Source organism: Paramormyrops kingsleyae, chromosome 12, assembly GCF_048594095.1.
Source record: "Paramormyrops kingsleyae isolate MSU_618 chromosome 12, PKINGS_0.4, whole genome shotgun sequence".
In the NCBI taxonomy this organism is placed as follows: Eukaryota; Metazoa; Chordata; class Actinopteri; order Osteoglossiformes; family Mormyridae; genus Paramormyrops; species Paramormyrops kingsleyae.
This window is the reverse complement of record NC_132808.1, coordinates 27,404,562-27,422,865: the sequence shown is the minus strand read 5'-3', so window position 1 is coordinate 27,422,865 and position 18,304 is coordinate 27,404,562. Positions and strand designations below refer to the sequence as shown.

Here is an 18,304-nt window from a genome sequence, read left to right as displayed (position 1 = left end):
TAGTGTGGTATTGATTTGGTTCCATGACAGTAGTGCATAGAACTTTATTCAACGTATTCATAACTGCCAGTTAGCATCCATTTATTTAGGAAGATAGCCATGTTCAGGTGGGAGAGTGGGACAGGGAGAGATAGGGAATGAGTGAGGTAGAGAGAGAGACAGAGAGAGAGAGCGGGACAGGGAGAGAGAGAGCGGATGAGTGAGGTGGGGAGAGGGAGGGAGGGAGAGAGAGAGAGAGAGAGAGAGAGAGAGAGAGAGAGCGAGCGAGAGTAAGGCAGAAGAGGACAGAGGGGGGAAATCAAAGCGCCCCACAGCAGGCGAGCTAGCGGGTCATGTGATCGCAGCCAGGCGTCCCGGGCACGAGCCGACGGTTTCCACGAGAGACGCGACTTTCTGTGACGGTAGGTGCGCGTCTTTATTTATTTATGAAACGTTAACATATTATCACCTAATTGTCGCTAAACTAAGACCTTCACTGATCCGCTATATTCTACATGCACAACGTATCCCCTGATACATATCAGTTAAACAGAGAGAAGTATCCAAAATATTAATATACTTTTTAAGTCTCTTTTTTGCTTATTTATTCTGCCTTGAGTGCTGAAAGCAGACATTACGCTCTTTCAGTAGAAACTGTACCTTTACGTGTCCCGGTCCCAGTAATCAATGGGCTTTTAACGCATTTTCTGGAGATGCGATTTCCCCGTCTTGACACACCCGTCTGCGCCCGTTTCACTAATAAGTTATAACCCATATACAGTGTTTTTATGTCATTTTTGCTTTTGTTTAAACCTTTATTTATGAAATGTTATAGCCTACTCTCAGGGGGGAATAGCACAGAATACAGCATTTCTGCCTTCCATTGGTAAAGCAGTCAATGGTAAATCTCCTGAGCCCTGGATTTTGATTTAATCAAAAAGAATTGTTCGTCATTTAAAGTTTGTATTCTTCTGATGCTTCTTACTTCTCACTACAGACTAAGTATTGGACAGCACAGTAATTCTGCTGTCCCGTGATGGTGTAAATGACTGTGGTTTGTCTGCCTTGTCACCCAGACTGGCTGCTTGGAAGACCACCCTCAGCACTCAGCCAACATGGGACTTGCCAGACTCTGTGTACTTTTGGTCCTTTTTATGACGAGGGGAAGCTATCAGACAAACAGCACAGGTGACTCCGCAGACCGGGGCATCCCTGCCTCTTTGCCCTTACTGGGTCCCTACGGCACCGGCTCCCCCTGGCTGGGGGGCTTCCCCGATGCCCCCCGCAGGCTGGAGGACTCCAACGGCTCGGTGCGGACCTCACCGGGCCCCCCCCCTCCGTGCACCGCACCGACATCAATCAGCCACTGCTTCAAGTACATCAACACCATGTTCTCCTGCTTGGTGTTCGTGGTGGGCATCGTGGGCAATACCACCTTGCTGAGGATTATCTACCAGAACAAGTGCATGAGGAACGGACCCAATGCCCTGATCGCAAACCTGGCTCTGGGGGATCTCATCTACATCTCCATCAACATCCCCATCAACGTGTACAAGGTGAGAAGCCAATCTGCCCAGGGCCGCTGAGCGGCGTCAGGCCGGGACAGGCGGGCCTGCAGGCGTCCCCATTGCCCAGTAATTCCATGTGGGTTCAAGACCCGGTCAGTTGCTCTCTCGCGTTACTGCTCTCGGTGTGAGTTATGTTCAGCTGGTGTCTTTCCTACCCATTTCTATGTGAAGATGGATGAATGAAAATTGGCTCGTACGAGATATGTTGTTTTGCTGTTGAACCATGTAAGAATAACAGTTTGAGCTCTCGGGTTGTAGCCTTTCCCATGAAATTCTCCGCAGATTAAAATCAGAGCTGGGTGACATCCTAGAAGGGGTCATATATGCACATTTATCCAACACTTTTATCCAACGAGACTTACAGTAGGAGGAATTTATATACAACCCCAGGGATTTGAACCCATGACTTTCATATTATTAGCACTATGTTCTACTTCATGAGCTAGGAAGGCCAGACCAACGCAGAGCACACATGCAGAGGGGCAGCTTAGAGCACGTTCTATGAAAGCGTGACGTCTTTATACCATGGAAAGTGTGAGTCACAGGAGAAAAGCAGTACAGGCACAGAGAGAAACTGCACATGAATAGAGAGGTAGGAACTGACCCCATCACCCTGGAGGTGTGAGGCTATAGTGCTGCCCCTAATAATAATAATAATAATTATTATAATTATGATGATAATCGTGATGATGATAATTATGGCGATAGCAGAGAGTTGTTATAATGTGTTATAATGTGTAGCAGTGCAGCTCTTTGGCGCTGAAGATGCCAGCGCTATCTGCCTCGGTCTGTGCACCTCCTTTCCGGACAGAGACGTTCCGTAACCCGAGATGTCTTGGCGAGGGGCAGTAGTGCGCTAACCGCTAACCGCTAACCGCCAGCGCTCGTCCATAATCCCAGACCGGCCCTTATGGAGCGACAGCTGACTAGCGCTAGCTAAGATAGCGGCGGGGAATGCGCTGTGCGGGGCTCTCAGAGAGCAGTTCACCGCCTCGCCACCAGTCCCACCTTCGACTTCACTGCATTTATTTCTCCAAAGTTTAATTTTAACGCCTGCTCTCAAATTACGTAAGGCTCCAGGAAAGACGGCATCCCTCTCGGTCTGGGAAACTTTGGACAATTCCGCAGGAAGTTACTGAACGCTAAAACTTAAAGTTAAGTTTTGGGACATAATAGCAAGCAGTGTATTCATGCAGAAAAAGACCAGTCACAAACATCAAAGGATCATTTACACGGTGCTCACTAATATTACTGCTGAGTGTCACACATGGGATACTGGCAGGACACCATGTTTGCTTTGCGATTCTGACGCTGACGTCGGACCCTGCAGCTCCTGGCGATGAGGTGGCCCTTCAGCGAGCAGCCGTTCGGCCTCTTCCTCTGCAAGCTGGTCCCCTTCCTGCAGAAGGCGTCTGTGGGCATCACCGTGCTCAACCTCTGCGCCCTCAGCGTTGACAGGTAAGTCCCAGAGATCTCCGCTGTCCCCTCAGCAGGCAGGCCGACAGCCTGCATCCCGGGTTCGCGGACAGCAAGTAGCTGGTGTGTTTGTTAGGATTCCAGGGAAATGAGGCTGGTTACACCCAAAAGCAGCAAGCAGGAACGCTAATGAGGACACTACTGTACAGCAATGCATTACAATCTATTTATTTAACAAACGTGTTTATCCAAAGCGATGCTTATTTTGAGTAAACAGCATCAGTCAGAGAGCGATTGTGAATTAAGGGTCTTTCTCAAGAGCCCAGCAAGGAAATCACTCCGGCATCCCTGGGATTTGAACCAGCAACCATCTAATCTAATCACACACTGTCACTCAGGACCGCATCATACATTACAAAGTTACATATTAAAGATGGGATGCTTGACTCCTAAAGCACATATACAAACAAGAGGGGGAAAAAAATGACACTTTATTTAACACCAGACTGTTAAGTAACTTGCTTACCAGCAGTTCATGGGTTCCGGCTCCGCCTAGGCGTCCACAGCTAACCCCACGTTCATGTTTGCACATGTATCGCTAAGCTGATACACAGATAGCATAATTAGATGACATCATTCTTTCTGACTTGTGTTTTATTGAAGATCTGCATTAGTCATTATTGTGGCAGTCAAGGCCCCGGGCACATTTGGAGGCACAAAGGATCTTTTCAGGCTCAGGGGTAAAAAACGTGCCGCTGTCATCGCCCCCCGTGCCCCAGCCCGCGACCCCCCCGAAGGCACCATGGGTCACTGTGGGGGGTGGGTTCTGCAGAGACCCAGAAAATAAGGAGAAGCTCTGAATGCTGAAGAAAGCTTTAGGCTAAAGCCACATTTGGTCTCTGGCCTTTGCCCTGGTGTCATGGTGGGGGGGAGGTACCCCCGGATCGGGTTTACGGATGTGTCTTTAAGCAGAACAGCATGCTTGGTGGTGACTGGGACAAATGTTTCCAGGAAAGATTAATTAGTGCTTTCCTTAAAACTCAAGAGGAAACAGCAGGTGTGTCAGATGCATTCATTTAGCGCTACACTCACACTAGAGCTGTGCTGCCTGGCAGGAGCCAAGAAGAGCTGCTTCACTAACACTGGAGCTGTGCTGCCAGGCAGGAGCCAAGAAGAGCTGCTTCACTAACACTGGAGCTGTGCTGCCAGGCAGGAGCCAAGAAGAGCTGCTTCACTAACACTGGTCTCTCAGGCCCCGTTAAAATACTTACGAATAAAAGCGTGTAAGTGTCAACCAGGAAAGTACGTAAAGAGGAACTCGCTGATGAGTAGATTAACACTTCTATGCTTCTGTGAGAGTGTTATTGGAGCATTGTAATCGCTGCTCATTTTAATTTTTCTGACTCAGGGGTTATGCTGACTAGTTCAAACATTTTGTAAAAGACATGGTACCACCCTTTCATTCAGATTCATTCATCCAAAAACGATTCTGAACATAAGCCTTCATCATAACTTTGTTTCCTGTCTAATGGTGTGCTCGGCTACAGAGAAGGTATTGTGTGGATTAGTTATTAAATTGCTGCAATGATACATAAAACACCTCAATTTGCTTTATCTGTAGAGTAACAATGTAACTAACAGAATTTAAAAAATCAGCACCGTAAGAAAGGACTCTCTGTGTGATAATGCATTTTCCAAAGCTTCCTATTTAAATACTTTATTGGCAGGTTACACTCAGTTACTCTCAGGGTGGTGTTGGGGGGGGGGGGTTCTGGCCTGAAATCTGAGTGCAGAATTGGCCTAAACCTGAAGGAGGCACCAGTCTGCCCCGTCCCACAGATGATCCCGGTCCCACACGACTCAGGTTCTCCCCAGAAAGTCTGAAGGCGGGGGCGGATTACGGCCGGGAGCGTTTAGGCGGCACGCAGTCCCACGGGATGCAGCTCGACTTACGCTGCTGCCACTGTGAAGTTCAGAAGCTCATGAAGCTCCTGAACTGACCCTCTGAGGTCCTTCCAGAACATATGCAGACCATTAGCCAGCCCCATAGAAAGAGGCCCTCACCAGCTCCGTCGAAGATTAACAACAATCAAGTCTTGAAAATAAGCAACATGGTTCTGGGAGCTACCAACATTAGCATAGAGGGGTGCTGCTTATGTACAGGTTTTGCTGATGTAAATACTACAGTATATGTGTTTATGTCCCCTGGCCGGGTACAGGTTCAGGGCAGTAGTCTCCTGGAGCCGGGTCCAGGGGGTGGGGATCCCCCTGGTGACAGCCATCGAAATCGTCTCCATTTGGATCCTGTCCATCGTCCTGGCCGTCCCCGAAGCCGTCGTCTTCGACATGGTCAGCTTCAGCTACAAAAACGTCACCATGAGGACCTGCATGCTCAAGCCGCAGACCCCCTTCATGATGGTACGGCCTGGCGATGTAACGTTCCTGATACAAAACAGACACAGAGCTTTTCTTATGGATACAAAAGTCTACAACAAGCTAACTAACTAATTTTATGCTGTATGTTAGTGTAACATTGTGGAATTTATCAGTATGATAAATGATATTAATCACCATTTATTAGTATTTATTACTCATAGTTACAGTACCTAACAGTATTTATTACTCATAGTTACAGTGCCTATCAGTATGTATTACTCATAGTTACAGTGCCTAACTCTTCAGAGTGTGAGATTAAGTTGTGGATATTAAGGTATAGCTGCATTTATTGACATATATCAATTAGATTTTTTTGAAGAAAATTGAAAAAGTGTAACTTCCAAACAAAGGCTGCTTGGGTATGTATGAGGAATCACTGGGACTGTGAACATCTGAGAAACAGCATTCCCAAAAAAGGGGATTAATGCCCTTCCAGGGGCGTTAAAGGGCTGAAACTTTGGTCCACATGTAACTTCAAAAGATAAATAAATTCAAGCCACACATATCAATCAATACTTTTTTGGCTGGCAGGTCACATGAGTCAAAGAAGTTGTAAATTTACACTAGTAAGTGAATGAAATAAAGAAATACCAACCAATATATAACAATATGCGTTATGTGCATTAAAAGGCAGAATGGATAAATTAGCTGTCATTATTCATTTAAGGCTGATTACTTCATAATTATTTGTAAAGCTGTAAACAATGAGGAAGTGATGTATGTGTTTGGAGGGCGGTTTTGGCGCCGGCGAGTCACAGTGGGCACCGGCAGGCCAGCAGATGTTAACTGCCTGTGGGCAAAGTGCCATTTTCGGGCACCCAGCACATTTTAAATAGAGCCATATGTCCTCGGGCTCCCTTATCTGTAGGGTCGCCCAGAACCAGACTGACACTGCAGCCAGAATGTTGTCTCAGAGCAGCTGGTGGGTATCAGCTTCTCAGCTGTGGTTCCCATTGCTTCCTCGCACGGAGAGTGCGATGGCGGTACCCCGGTGCCGCATGCTTTCCTTAACGCCTCTTCCCCCCCATTGTGCCCCGCTCTCGCTCCAGTTCTACACCAACGTCAAGGACTGGTGGCTGTTTGGCTTTTACTTCTGCATGCCGCTGGCCTGCACCGCCGCCTTCTACTCGCTCATGACCTGCGAGATGCTGCATCGCCGTAACGGGGACCTCCGGATCGCCCTCACTGAGCATCTGAAGCAGGTGGGGCACTGTGGTCCACCCTAAGCCTAACCCTAAGCCTAACCCCTATTCTCAGAAAGCAGAAGGGATTTCTCACCGGACGCCTTCTGACTCAGCTCTCAGTCAGTCACTTAGCACAAGCGCAGACTCACTGATGACGGGGAACTCCTGGCTCCATTGAGAAGGTTCAGCACATTGTCATGCTTAAGCAATAATGTATCAGAGCACAAGCGTTGTTTTACTGCAAGTTTATTATGTCACTATGTCAGCCTGTGTCGATGTTCTGTCCAGTCATTAGCTGTATCTCTATTAAAACTTTGTGTACATTATAAGTGAAGGTTAAACTGAAAATAGGGTGTGTTTCCATTTCTGGCTGCCACGTGAGTAATACTTGCTATTTATAATCCTGTGAGACCGACATCCATGTCTTGTACTTCAGCATGACGCGTGCTTACCGTGGTTAGAACCTCTAGAAGGACTTGACATAATATCCAATACGTATCTACTAATTCACAAGTTTTGTTTCCATGGCAATTTTGCAAGGTACTTCTGAGTTTCCACAAAAGTACCTCAAGTGGGTTTTTTTTGACAGTGTTTGTTTTTTTTCTTTAAAGTTGAGTGTTTCCTTTAACGGTTTTTCAGTTTGCATCTTCAAAATGTTCAAAATCTAGGTCAAGAGAGACTCCGTTCTTGTCTGACTGCTGTCTCCCCCTCCTCATTGTTCCAGAGGAAAGAAGTGGCTAAAGCTGTCTTCTGTCTGGTGCTCATCTTTGCGCTCTGCTGGTTCCCTCTGCATCTCAGTCGGATACTCAAAAAGATGGTGTACACGCAGAATGACAGAGGAAGATGCGACCTCCTCAAGTAAGCCCCGCCCCCATCCTCCCTGGGTCTTAATGTCATGCAAGCCCCGCCCCCATCCTCCCTGGGTCTTAATGTCATGTAAGCCCCGCCCCCATCCCCCCTGGGTCTTAATGTCATGTAAGCCCCGCCCCCATCCCCCCTGGGTCTTAATGTCATGTAAGCCCCGCCCCCATCCTCCCTGGGTCTTAATGTCATGTAAGCCCCGCCCCCATCCTCCCTGGGTCTTGATGTCATGTAAGCCTCACCCACATCCTCCCTGGGTCTTAATGCACTTCGGGTTAGTGAGCGGTTATACCTGTTGTACGGGACAGATGAATTAATCATCTGACGCTTCCTGTAAATCTGGTATTAGTGAATAAAAAGTGGAAAATCACAGGACATACCTGTTAAAAGAATAGTTTTCTTTAATGCCAACTTAAACATTTGTCATCTCACACACATACCAATGACTACAGGGTGAGAATTTCCAAAGAATGCATGAACACAAGACTGACTTTTGCTTCAGGTTCCTGCTGGTGCTTGACTATTTGAGTAAAAATCTGGCAACTATCAACTCCTGCATAAACCCCATCATCCTGTATTTTGTGAGCAAGAAATTCAAGAACTGCTTCAAGGTAGGCTTGAATCTGGATTCCTTACAAGTGTTGGTTGTTCCCCTGTGCTTGTGTGACATTACAGTTCTTCCAAAGTGATTCTGATGTCACTCGCTCCGCAAGGTCATGTGATGTCCATCTGCAGAGAGATTACGGTGACGCAGCCCTGCCAGGGAGCCCTTAGTTCAGAGCTTAACACTCAGCGTCTTGCTGATTTGAAGCCACGGTTTTCCAAAGTCTGGAAATACTTATTATTGTTCTGGGAAACAGGAAATGAGTGTCAGTTTCTTACATGAAACCTGCCCTGTGCAGAGTGAGCGATCTCAGCCTCTCAGCCTGCCGTTAACCAGCTAAGGCCCCGCAGGACACACCACTCAGGCTTTGCTGAGGGGGGGTCATCCAGTCTGAGGCCGTCAGCTGTGGCGCTCTATGTATGTTAATATTCTCCTTTGCCCCCCATTCCCCTCCCACTCACTCCCTGTTCCTCCCTCTCCTGCTTCCTGCCCCTCCCTCTCTCATTGCCCTCCCCCTCCCCCCTTCCGGCCCCTCCCTCACCACCCCCCAGTCCTGCCTCTGCTGCTGCTGCCACCCAGGCTCACTGATGAACAGCATGATGCCCCTGAACGGCACCAGTGTGCAGTACAAGATGCCGGAGATCCACCATGCCGACCACAGCCTGCGTAAAGACAGTGACATCTGAGGTCACGCCCCCCCCCTCCACCAGCCAATCACGGACCTCCGTCTTTCCCGTCAGTGTGCCGTGTGCAAATAGGATGTTGGAAGTCCACCATGCCGACCACAGCCTGCGTAAAGACAGTAACATCTGAGGCCACGCCCCCTCCCCCTCCACCAGCCAATCTCGGACCTCCGTCTTTCCCATCAGTGTACCGTGTGCAAATAGGATGTTGGAGATCCACCACGCCGACCACAGCCTGCGTAAAGACAGTGACATCTGAGGCCACGCCCCCCTCTCCACCAGCCAATCACGGACCTCTGTCTTTCCCGTCAGTGTGCCGTGTGCAAAGAGTAAGCCATGGATTCATCACAGCCATACTTAAGCAGTATGGGGTCAGCGCATATCATACTGCAGGATTCCATTGCATTTCAGTGTGGCACAGCCGCATGGAAGACGGCAGCATCAGCATGCCTCACACACCTCTGGACCGAGTAAACTCGGCACTAAGGCACTGGCAGATTGACTCCCCTGGAGGACATGGGTGCTGTTACCCTGCCAGGAGGCCTGCACAGGAGGCCTGCCAGGAGGCCTGCACAGGAGGCCTGCCAGGAGGCCTGCACAGGACGTGGCTAAGTGCCAGGCCCGAAGGATTTCGATCCGGAAGCTTCTAATCACTTTACCGGTACCCCTGGTTGCTGTGGTCATGATAGCAGCACCGCCAAACATGCCAACTCTCTGCACTTCTCACCGGACATCAGCCAGGGTCAGAGGTCACTAAGTAGATGATTGTGAGAAAATGGGAAAAAGGCATTTTTTTAAATGTATGCAAATGCAAGGTACGTTCATGCACAAAAAGCCTCAGTTATTACATAGTGTGTGATGGGGACTGCTCCCTGAGTTCAGGGTCAGCGTGTGTAACACAATACTAGTGAGTTAAGCTGCAGTATTATCTTAGTTATACAATGTTAAATGCTGATATTTGGTGAAATTCATGCACCCATGAGTGTAATCCAGGAATGCCAAAAAACCCCCCGAAAATGTCATGTGAGTGGCTGCAGGTGAAAATCATTTAATTGATACAGAAAATATTTCCTGTTACCTTGCAATTGCCTTCCAGCCGAGAGACTTCTGCTTTTGCTGCAGGTCCGGGAGGTTTGAACCAGGCAGTACATAACTAACTGGTTAATCCGTTACGTAACACTTCACCACTGTATTATTTGTACTGTCTCAAGTTGCTAGAAAAATGAAGAAGACTCAAAATAATTTTTGGTGAACTTTACGTCCGTGTAGGATTGTCAATCTAAACGTCACTTCCCTTTAAAAGATCACATTTATCCCATAAAAACCACAAACACAAAATCAGTGGATTTGTAAACTAAAAATATCAATTACTGTATAATAGTTCAGGAGCGCATGTAGGCCTATTATAATTTGGAATAGTAAAAGGAGATGTACGTTTTGAATATGCCATTATATATATATTTTTCCTGTTGTCACTATTTAAACTTTTTTATTCTTGTTATTTACAGATACTTTAAGTATCACCAGTGAGATTGCATCCCTTCGTTCTTACACGCAGCTGTATTGCATTGAGGAATGCGTTATTACTGCAAATAATACCTGCTTTATGCGACGATGTGATCAGTGCGCGTATGTATATTCGCTAATATCAATGTTTATCCCGTAACGTCAACATTCACCCGTACGTGACGCTTCCGCAGCTTTACTGTGTTTTACAGCGTTTCCCGGCCGGATCGTAGGCGCTGCCTCGCTCATGCTTTCGCCCATTTCCGTCACTTTGTACTTTTATATTTGCTGAGCTGAGAGCTGCCTTTACTCAAGCTATATTGAACTTCGATCATTTCAGGTCGCAGTAATGTTTCTGTATTCTGTATGAGTGAAGTGGTTTATTAATATTTTTACCCTGACTGTGCATATAATTGCTGCCTTAATACACAATGTCCAACGTTTCATTCCGTGTGTAAACTGTATCTTTGATAAAAAAAAAAAGTATAATAAACAAACAAGTTTCTGTGTACATTGCCGTATGTATATAGTTATTTAAAGTACACTAAAACCTGAATTTCAAATGTATATTGTTCCGTGTTAACGTCAGTGACTCATTAGCCTACATTGCGTCAGAATCGCGGAGGGGAGTATTTCATATATAAACTTTTGAAGCAACATTGCTGTAACATTTATAATATTAGGATGGCACTATATGGAGTATTTCTGACTCCTGTTCAGTCCAGTGAATCTATTCAAACTCTCCTCCACGCGTATATCCCTCTTCTTCATAATGTAAAACTTAATGAACTCTTAATTGAACCATCCGGCATACCAATATTCCGAAAACACGACTTTTACGTTATCTCCAACTTCGCTGTTAAAACAAACATATTGGAAGTTATTGGTGTACCACCGTTTTATTTCCTTGGGCTGCGCACTTAAGAAGTCTGGTGTTGGAAATGGAAAGTTAATTAAGAAGCAACACATCACAGATGCTCTCAGTCATGCCTACAGCGTGGATGAAAGCAGTCCGCCCTCCCGCATGACTGCGAGTCAAAGCGGGCAGCAGCGGGGCGAGCGGGCCGCGTCTCTGCCGGACACGTGTGAGCGTTTCCCACACGCAGCGCTGATTCTCATCGCTATCAAATCTCTACCAGCTATAAAAGTGGGTGCTTTTTTCCGTCCCACGAATGTAAGTTTGATCAGTAGCGAGTCGCACAAAACACACTGGAAAATGTACTATATTGCTTGTAGTGGATACTATAAAATCTATTTTATCTTCTAAACTTTTAATGCGCGCGCTGCTTGCCTGTTTTATTATGAATGTCATTAGGTGCCGTCGTTGTTTCTTGAATATCTATCAGCCTATCGGCAGCTACATTATATTACATCACATTATTGCCATTAAACTTGTCATTTGAATTTAGTACTAAAGAGGCGAAAAATAGATTTATAATGACACCTAGTGGTGATACTGACATGTTTTTAAACATCTTATTAACGTAACTGCTGATCACACGTTTTTAGTTAACTCATTTGCTAGAATAAAACTTGTCCCATCACGAATTAAAATTGAGAAAGTAGCAAAATAGTATGAGACTGCATTGAAATACACAATGAATTAGACTCTATGAACATGGCAATGCTTTAAATACAGCATTGCACAATGAGTCATACACTGAAAAGAAAAAAAATCATAAAATAGCATCGTTTACTGTAATAAATATAGATAAGACGTGAATAATTTAGGTATAATCATACACATACACCCGTCCTCTTGGTTACGCGACACTGCAAAACATGTCCTTAAATTGGCAACAGAACTATCCAATAAGGGTGTCTCCGTTCGCGTCATCGGACTGGTCACCGTCCAATCGGAGCTCGGGAGGTGGGTGGTACCTCCGTGATTCAGCATGTCTGCTTGTACAGGAATAGCTGGGAATTAAGCCTCTGCCAGCATAACCCTGTTATCACGCCAGGGCCTTTTTAAAACGATGTCTCACCCCGTGTAATAAGGTGGGCTTTGTTTTCGGTTACCTGCCCGTCTGGCCGCCTAGGGAAGAGGCGGCTGTGTGTGATTGCGAGGCCGGCGTTGCAGTCAGGACGTCCCGAAGGGGCCCCGGCCGGCATGCCGTGCACCTGCAGGAACTGGAGGAGGTGGATCCGGCCGCTGGTGGTGTGCCTGTACGTGCTGCTGCTGCTGGTGGTGCTGCCCTTTTGCGTGTGGGAGCTGCAGGAATCCGGGGTGAGTCGGGCAGCCTTTGCCTTTGTGTGTTTGATTGCATGCATGTTTATTTTAATGGGACTGAATTTTACGCTCCGGTGTGTTTAACGCCATTGAGCGCCCGCCGTCCTTTAAATTGCGGGTTTTTTTGCACATCACCTCCAGCCTGTTTGGTGGTTTAAGATCCATTGTATTAACCCTTTAGGTTGGTACCCACAACAAAGCATGGTTTATCGCCGGGATATTTGTGTTCATGACCATTCCCATCTCGCTATGGGGCATACTGCAGCACCTCGTTCATTACACACAGCCCGAATTGCAAAAACCTATCATCAGGTGAGTAAATACGCCCTGTCAGTGCCCGTCGCAAAATATCGCATATGTATGTATATAGCGATATTTCTAGATCGTATTGTAGCCATAGAGGTATTTGTTTGCTTTTATTTTGTACTGTCATGCATTTCTGTCATTACAGAATCTTATGGATGGTGCCGATATACAGTTTGGACAGTGTAAGTACCAGCAAAAAATAAAATAAAATCGGAGTTACAGTAAATAGTAAAGCTGGCGGTGCTTAAGGGTGCATGTGCAGCGCTGCAGGTGAGATGCCTTCCCTTTCTCTCGCAGTGGATTGCCCTAAAGTACCCCAGCATCGCCATCTACGTGGACACGTGCAGGGAATGCTACGAAGCATACGTCATCTACAACTTCATGATCTTCCTGCTGAATTACTTGGCCAATCAGTACCCCAGCCTGGTGGTCATGATGGAGGTCCAGGAACAGCAGAGACACTTACCGCCGCTATGCTGCTGCCCGCCGTGGCCGATGGGGGAGTGAGTGCCGCCGGGAGATTAGCCTAAAGCTGCTGTTCCTGTAAACATCAGCTGGCGAGCCGTGCTTATACGGTTAGATGGTGGCGAGACCTTAAAACGATCGCATGTGTCACTTTCCGGGGACGTTGGCAGCAGTCTAGGTTTAAAATTCTGTGTTTACTACTGCACACTGAAACTTGAAGCACATGTGGAAATATTAAGGAGTCTTGAGCAAAAAATGAGCCGGAATAATAAGCTTCATGATGGCGTTTGTGTATCTTAGAGAAGGCGACCTGCCGTGCTGGTACTTGTTAGTCCTCCATGCCTTGATGAATGTTGAGAACAGCATGCGGTCATGAAGAAAAGACCCCGTTCTGGTATCTGAATGTGCCTGTTGCTCATCTTGTTCTTAGGGTTCTTCTGTTCAGGTGCAAGCTGGGCGTTCTTCAGTACACCGTGGTCAGACCCTTCACTACTGTCGTAGCTTTGTACGTATATCACCACCAGGGGGCGAAGTTTTCGGTCTCATATTTTGTGTGAATCTCAGTAGGAAGAACGCAAAGACCATACTTGTGGTCTTGGCAAGACCGGTCCTGCTAAGGTTCCTTCCAAGAACGAACTTAGGGTGCAATGGATCCTGGGATTAGTCTCATTTGGCAAGGATGCAACCGACGTGTCCTTGACGTTCAGAGCGGGGCAAGAATGACATCCAGGGATTTTTACTGTCCTCTGTACTTCCGTTCTTAGTACTGGAACTGGTCTTCGGCAATGGAAGATGGTTTAATTAAAAGGGGTACGAGAACACGAGTACGGTCAAGTACGCATACTGAGATTCACCCAAAGTTAAATGATATTAAATCCAGTTGTACTCAAGACTTTGAAAAGTTAATTCTTGCATCATTGACTTTGATTGTTAATTAGTCGGCTGTTAATGACCCAACAATGACGTGGCATACCTTTATGTAAGGTTCAGTATATTTACATGCATCATTCGTGGCATAAAATAAATGTCTTTTTAATGTTTTTACTCCCCCCCCCCCCCCCCCCCACAAAGGATCTGTCAGCTATGTGGTGTGTATGATGAGGGCAACTTCAGCTCCAGGAATGCCTGGACCTACCTGGTGATAGTCAACAACTTGTCCCAGCTGGTACATGCATTTAGAGGTTTTCATCACTTTTTCATTCTGTCAAGGCAAATCAATGTAACTGGTTGCTAACACACTTTACTTCAGAGTAGGTGACCCATTTCTGCCTTTCCCAGAATGCACCAGGGCTCGGCAGTGCCGTTTGACGTTGTGTCCGTCTTCCCTTCTCACAGTTTGCCATGTACTGCCTCGTGCTGTTCTACAAGGCCCTGCGAGATGAACTCAGTCCAATTCGTCCGGTGGGGAAGTTCTTGTGTGTCAAGCTGGTGGTGTTTGTGTCCTTTTGGTTAGTTGCCCTTTCCTGCACCTTTCTTTCCCTAACATTCAGATCCGGTGTTTTTTGACGCTGACATGGTTCTCCTTTCTCGGGTGTGGTCCCATCCAGGCAGGCCGTGTTTATTGCTTTTCTGGTGAAGGTGGGAGTCATTTCAGACTCTCATACCTGGGACTGGGACAGTGTGGAAGCTGTTGCCACGGGACTCCAGGTATGAGCTGGGAACCAATTCAAACTGGGGCATGTGTGGGTCACCCAGTTCAAATTTGGGTCGGCTGAGTGAGGTCACAGTTGGGCCCCTGAACAAGGCCCTTAACCCCTAGTTTCTTTAGGGACTGTCTGACCTTTTCTCAAAAAAGTGTCCGTTGCTTTTGAGAAAAACATCTGCTAAGTAAAATGTAAATGTCATTTACGGCTGTGTTCGTGCTGTGATTTGCCCTTGATAAGTTTTGCTGATATTGGGCCCCCTGTAGGACTTCATCATCTGCGTGGAGATGTTCCTGGCTGCCATTGCTCACCACTTCAGCTTCACGTATAAACCGTACATCCAGGAGGCTGAGGAGGGTTCCTGCTTCGACTCCTTCCTGGCCATGTGGGACGTGTCGGACATCAGAGCCGACATTTCGGAGCAAGTGCGTAACGTTGGTGAGTGTCGGGGGGGAGAGGAGCACTTCAGCTTGTTTCGATGTGTTTCAGGAAACAGTGTAAATTATCCCACTGGAAATATTCCCTAGATGAATCCTTAAACATGGAAAAGCGAATCATGACAAAGACTTTGGAACCATATGTTTTTTGCTGCCCCCCCCCCCCTCCATTGCAGGGAGAACGGTTCTTGGCCGACCCAGAAAGCTGTACTTTGGTGAAGAAGATCAAGACCAGAACGAGCACACGGGCCTGCTTTCGGGGGGCTCCCAGGAACCTGCCGTGGAGGCTGCCTCCATCCCCTCCTCCCCCAGGGGGCGCTACCAGGGCTTCGGCCGTACCGTGACGCCCCACTCCCTCTCAGCCCCGGCTGGGCTCAGCTCCGCTTCCTGGGATGAGGACACCAGTACCTCCGGTGTCCCCACGGACATTCTCAACACAAACAACAACACGGTCTCGTAATTGGGTCCCTCGTACCGCCCTTTGTAAACTCCAGCACCATAGGCCCATCTGAGGAATGCCCTTCTGAGAAGCCAGGCCTGTTCTAGATCCACATACTCCGTGGGTGGGAGGTGCGCATGCTGCTCTTACAGCTGATGGGGCAACCAGTACCTACTGTCAGAATGACCGTGTTTCCGTTTCTTGAATTTTTGATGTTCCTCCGTGGTCCATTGTCCTGTTTGAAGACCAGCACCTGGAGTTCTGGTGACCTTGCCTGCCATCCTCAGAGCTCAGCGGTCTGGTCTTCCGATTATTTATCTACATCTCGTGGTATTTATCAGCTGATGCCTTCAATGAGTTTTAAACCTGCGCACTCAAAGCCTTGGGAAACACTATTAACCGGTTGCTTTAGGGATCGACGCCAAGCAGTGATTTCTGAGCCGGGGAGGTGCGTCGAAGGGTGTCTGCTCACAGTAGCTCTTAAAGAAAAGCCGGTAACCTGAATCTCTATAGAAATCTTAAGCACATACCTGGAGTCAGGTATCTGCTAGGGGAATGAGTATATCGGCAGTATATATGCTCTAAGCCAGGGTGGAGGCAGACCAGTTATACGGAGAAGCAGCCATGGGTGTCTTCGGTTTGTTAATTGCCGTGCCTGCTTTGGGACAGGCTGCCATTGTGTGTCACCACTTCATATCCCAAAGTTGAAGGAGAAGCTGTCTCTGCAGGATAAGTTTAATGGTTGATGATGTTGCAATTTTTTCACCCGAGTGAAAAGGTGGGGGGATATTTGTGGTTGATTGTTACTCCATTTTTATGCTTTTTTTTATTATTATTACGAATATTCAGATATTCCTGAGGGCCTCTACCATGCTTGGTACACGGTTAGACATAAAACGGTGTGACAGGTGTTTTTTGTATGAAAATGAATGGCATGAAAGGGAGAGGGAAAAAACTTTCAATGGTATGCCAGAAAACAGCTTTATTTACTGCAGGTGGATAATACAATAGCAAACTATTAAAACCAGTTACCGTTTCTGCTTTTTTGCCAAATGTGTGTCCTTATACATTAATAAATTATAATAGCATTACAGTTGTATGGTATGCAATTTGGGTAAATTCGTCATATCTCGCGAAGCTTATTTTCGACTCGTGGCTTCGCTTTTTGGAGATCAAAAAGGCATCTCCTTACTTAAAAGATAATTTTTGTCCCGTCGTACCGTTTTAGGTGTTAACAAGGGTGGCCATTAATATGCAATGTCACATTCTACCGCTAGATGTCGGTGTTACACAGCCTGCACATCTAGGTTAAGACTGGGGAACTGCTGCATGGAGGATGACAGTCACTGCAAGTTTTGCATTGCTTTTCTCGGAAAACTAATTAACAATTGGCGGCACCTTGGCGCAGAGGCACTGTTTGCATGTTCTCCCCGTGTCAGTTCCCCCGGGTACTCCGGTTTCCCCCACAATCCAAAAACATGCTGAGGTTAATCGGAGGTACCAAATTGCCCGTAGGTGTGACTGTGTCAGTGTGCCCCGCGATGGGGTGGCGCCCCACCCTGCGCTGTTACCTGCCTTGCGCCCGTAGCCTCCGTGATTAGCTCCCCACCCCCGCGACCAAGCATAGGACAAGCGGTTACAGAAAATGGATGGGTGGACTTGGTGATCTTACATTATATCCCAATTATGATTTCCCTATAGCAGCCACATCTGCTCTAGATAACAAAATCTCTTGATCCAGAAAGTGGCGCTCCCAATGATCTTCCTGAAATCCCAATCGTTTGCACAATTATCAGTAAATTATTCAACTACCAGTGCACTCTTTCTTGAGGACCACCACCCCCGCCCAAAAGATTACTAGAATAATATTAAGTTCTATAAACGAAGTGGTGGCTCTGAGGCTAGGGAGCTGTGCCAGCAACTGGAAGGTCGCTGGTTCAAATCCCATGAATGCCTAGAGTGATTCTACTCTGTCGGACCCTTAATCTGCAGTTGCTTTGGAACTATAAGAAGGTCCTCCAATTTACAGGGGAAAAACTTGGGGGTTTGGTGGCAGGGTTTCTACTCCAGCCACTGCCGCATGGCTGCACTTCGGAGAACATGGCTGGTTCTCATCCCTGAGGTGGTTTGTCATGTGGTGGGTGTGGCAACGCGCTGTATCAGTGCATGATCCTGATCTCTCTCTATAAACATGAAACCTCCAACTTTGTTGTTGATCAGTTAGAGGCGTGAGTCCTACTCAAAACTGATATGTTCACATTTGCACCACCCAGTAAACGTTTAAAAATATTTTACAGCAATGCGTGTAATAAAAGATCAAAACAACACAGCAACACAAATATCTGGTGAGCTAATGAAATCAAGCGGTACTTCTTGAAGTACCCCGTTGCTGAGGTGAAGGGGAGTGCGAGCGGTTACCTAAAAATAGCGGGATCTACAGAGTAAAGTTTATTATGTATTTTATGATTACATAAATAGGCCGGTGCGCGTCGTGATGGGCTGACGTAAGTCTTTGTCACATATACAAGACGAGAGCTCCTTCTGCAT

The 18,304-nt window shown here is 46.9% G+C and overlaps 2 protein-coding genes across 2 annotated transcripts; both read left to right on the top strand.

The window, feature by feature from the left end:
* Nucleotides 1–300: 300 nt before the first annotated feature.
* On the top strand, nt 301–10,748 carry LOC111832936 (endothelin receptor type B-like). The gene is made up of 9 exons (XM_072697834.1): nt 301–401; nt 1,056–1,535; nt 2,878–3,005; nt 5,183–5,381; nt 6,449–6,601; nt 7,308–7,441; nt 7,947–8,055; nt 8,600–8,735; nt 8,992–10,748. Exons 2-8 carry the CDS (start codon nt 1,095–1,097, stop codon nt 8,732–8,734), a joined length of 1,299 nt encoding a protein of 432 aa, XP_072553935.1. The 5' UTR covers nt 301–401; nt 1,056–1,094; the 3' UTR covers nt 8,735; nt 8,992–10,748.
* A 1,356-nt stretch (nt 10,749–12,104) lies between these two features.
* Nucleotides 12,105–16,793, top strand: LOC111833338 (transmembrane protein 184C-like). Its single transcript, XM_023791522.2, has 10 exons — nt 12,105–12,464; nt 12,649–12,779; nt 12,919–12,955; nt 13,071–13,276; nt 13,669–13,743; nt 14,310–14,403; nt 14,574–14,686; nt 14,786–14,885; nt 15,148–15,319; nt 15,495–16,793. Exons 1-10 carry the CDS (start codon nt 12,348–12,350, stop codon nt 15,776–15,778), a joined length of 1,329 nt encoding a protein of 442 aa, XP_023647290.1. The 5' UTR covers nt 12,105–12,347; the 3' UTR covers nt 15,779–16,793.
* Nucleotides 16,794–18,304: the final 1,511 nt, after the last annotated feature.